At 69.6% G+C, this 826-nt stretch overlaps 1 protein-coding gene across 1 annotated transcript in view; it reads right to left on the reverse strand.

Annotated features, from left to right (window-relative positions):
- Positions 1-826, reverse strand: part of LOC103618370 (protocadherin-12) — a gene marked incomplete at its 5' end in the record, with an annotated part of 12,306 nt that overhangs the window by 9,686 nt on the left and 1,794 nt on the right. Inside the window, one exon of the mRNA XM_017738149.1 lies at positions 326-820. Within this exon, the coding sequence (XP_017593638.1) occupies positions 326-820 (495 nt within the window). The remainder of the gene's footprint in view (positions 1-325; positions 821-826) is intronic.

Here is an 826-nt window from a genome sequence, read left to right on the forward strand (position 1 = left end):
GGGCTCAGCATCCCCACACCGGGGTAAAAACAAGCCCTGGGCAGCCCACCTGGCCCCGAGCTCCCCCCGCACCCCTCCCGCTGTTCCCTGCGCACGGGATTGTCCCTTCTCCCCGTGACAGCCCCGCTCCCGAGTGTCCTGCTGGGGTGACCCTGCCGGGCGGGGAGGGTTGTTCATCCTACCCAGCCCATTGAGGCATCGCTGCCCAGTCTGGGGGAAGAGACCAACCGAAGACCATCAGGGTGCACATTCCCACCCCCCCAGGGTGGGCAAGGCCCGGGCAGGGAAGGATTGGGGGTGTCCACACGCCCGGGGCAGCTCCTACCTGCACTGGGGGTGACTCCATCGCGAACTCCCCGGTCGGGCTCTGTTCCGCCAGGGCCACCAGCGACAGCCGGACCAGGCTCCTGAGGATCTGCTGGTGGGGCTGGGGCTGCCCGGCTCCCCCCGCACCCACGGGATGCTCGGGTGGCACCTGGGGCTCTCCCATGGGTGGCTTCACCAAGCTCTTGCCGTGCAGCGGTGCCTCCGGGGGGCTCCCAGGCTCCTTCACCAAGTGTTTGGGTCTGTGGGGCTGGCAGGGCCGGCGCTGCAGGATGGGCAGGTCGAAGGTGCCCTGCTGCTCCTCTGAGTCTTTTTGTGTCCTCTGATTTCTCAGGGTCCTGTAGAGAGTGGGGGTGAGGTGGAGCGGAGCCTGTGGGGACCCCCCGGCCGCGGGGGTGGCTGTGCCAGCCTGCTCCTCCTGGCAGGGCCGGGGGGGCTCGGGCTCCCGGGGGCGGCCCCGGAGCAGCGGGACCAGGTGGATATCGGCCTTCTGGATCTGCCT

This window comes from Corvus brachyrhynchos, unplaced genomic scaffold (genome assembly GCF_000691975.1).
Source record: "Corvus brachyrhynchos isolate BGI_N302 unplaced genomic scaffold, ASM69197v1 scaffold616, whole genome shotgun sequence".
In the NCBI taxonomy this organism is placed as follows: domain Eukaryota; kingdom Metazoa; phylum Chordata; class Aves; order Passeriformes; family Corvidae; genus Corvus; species Corvus brachyrhynchos.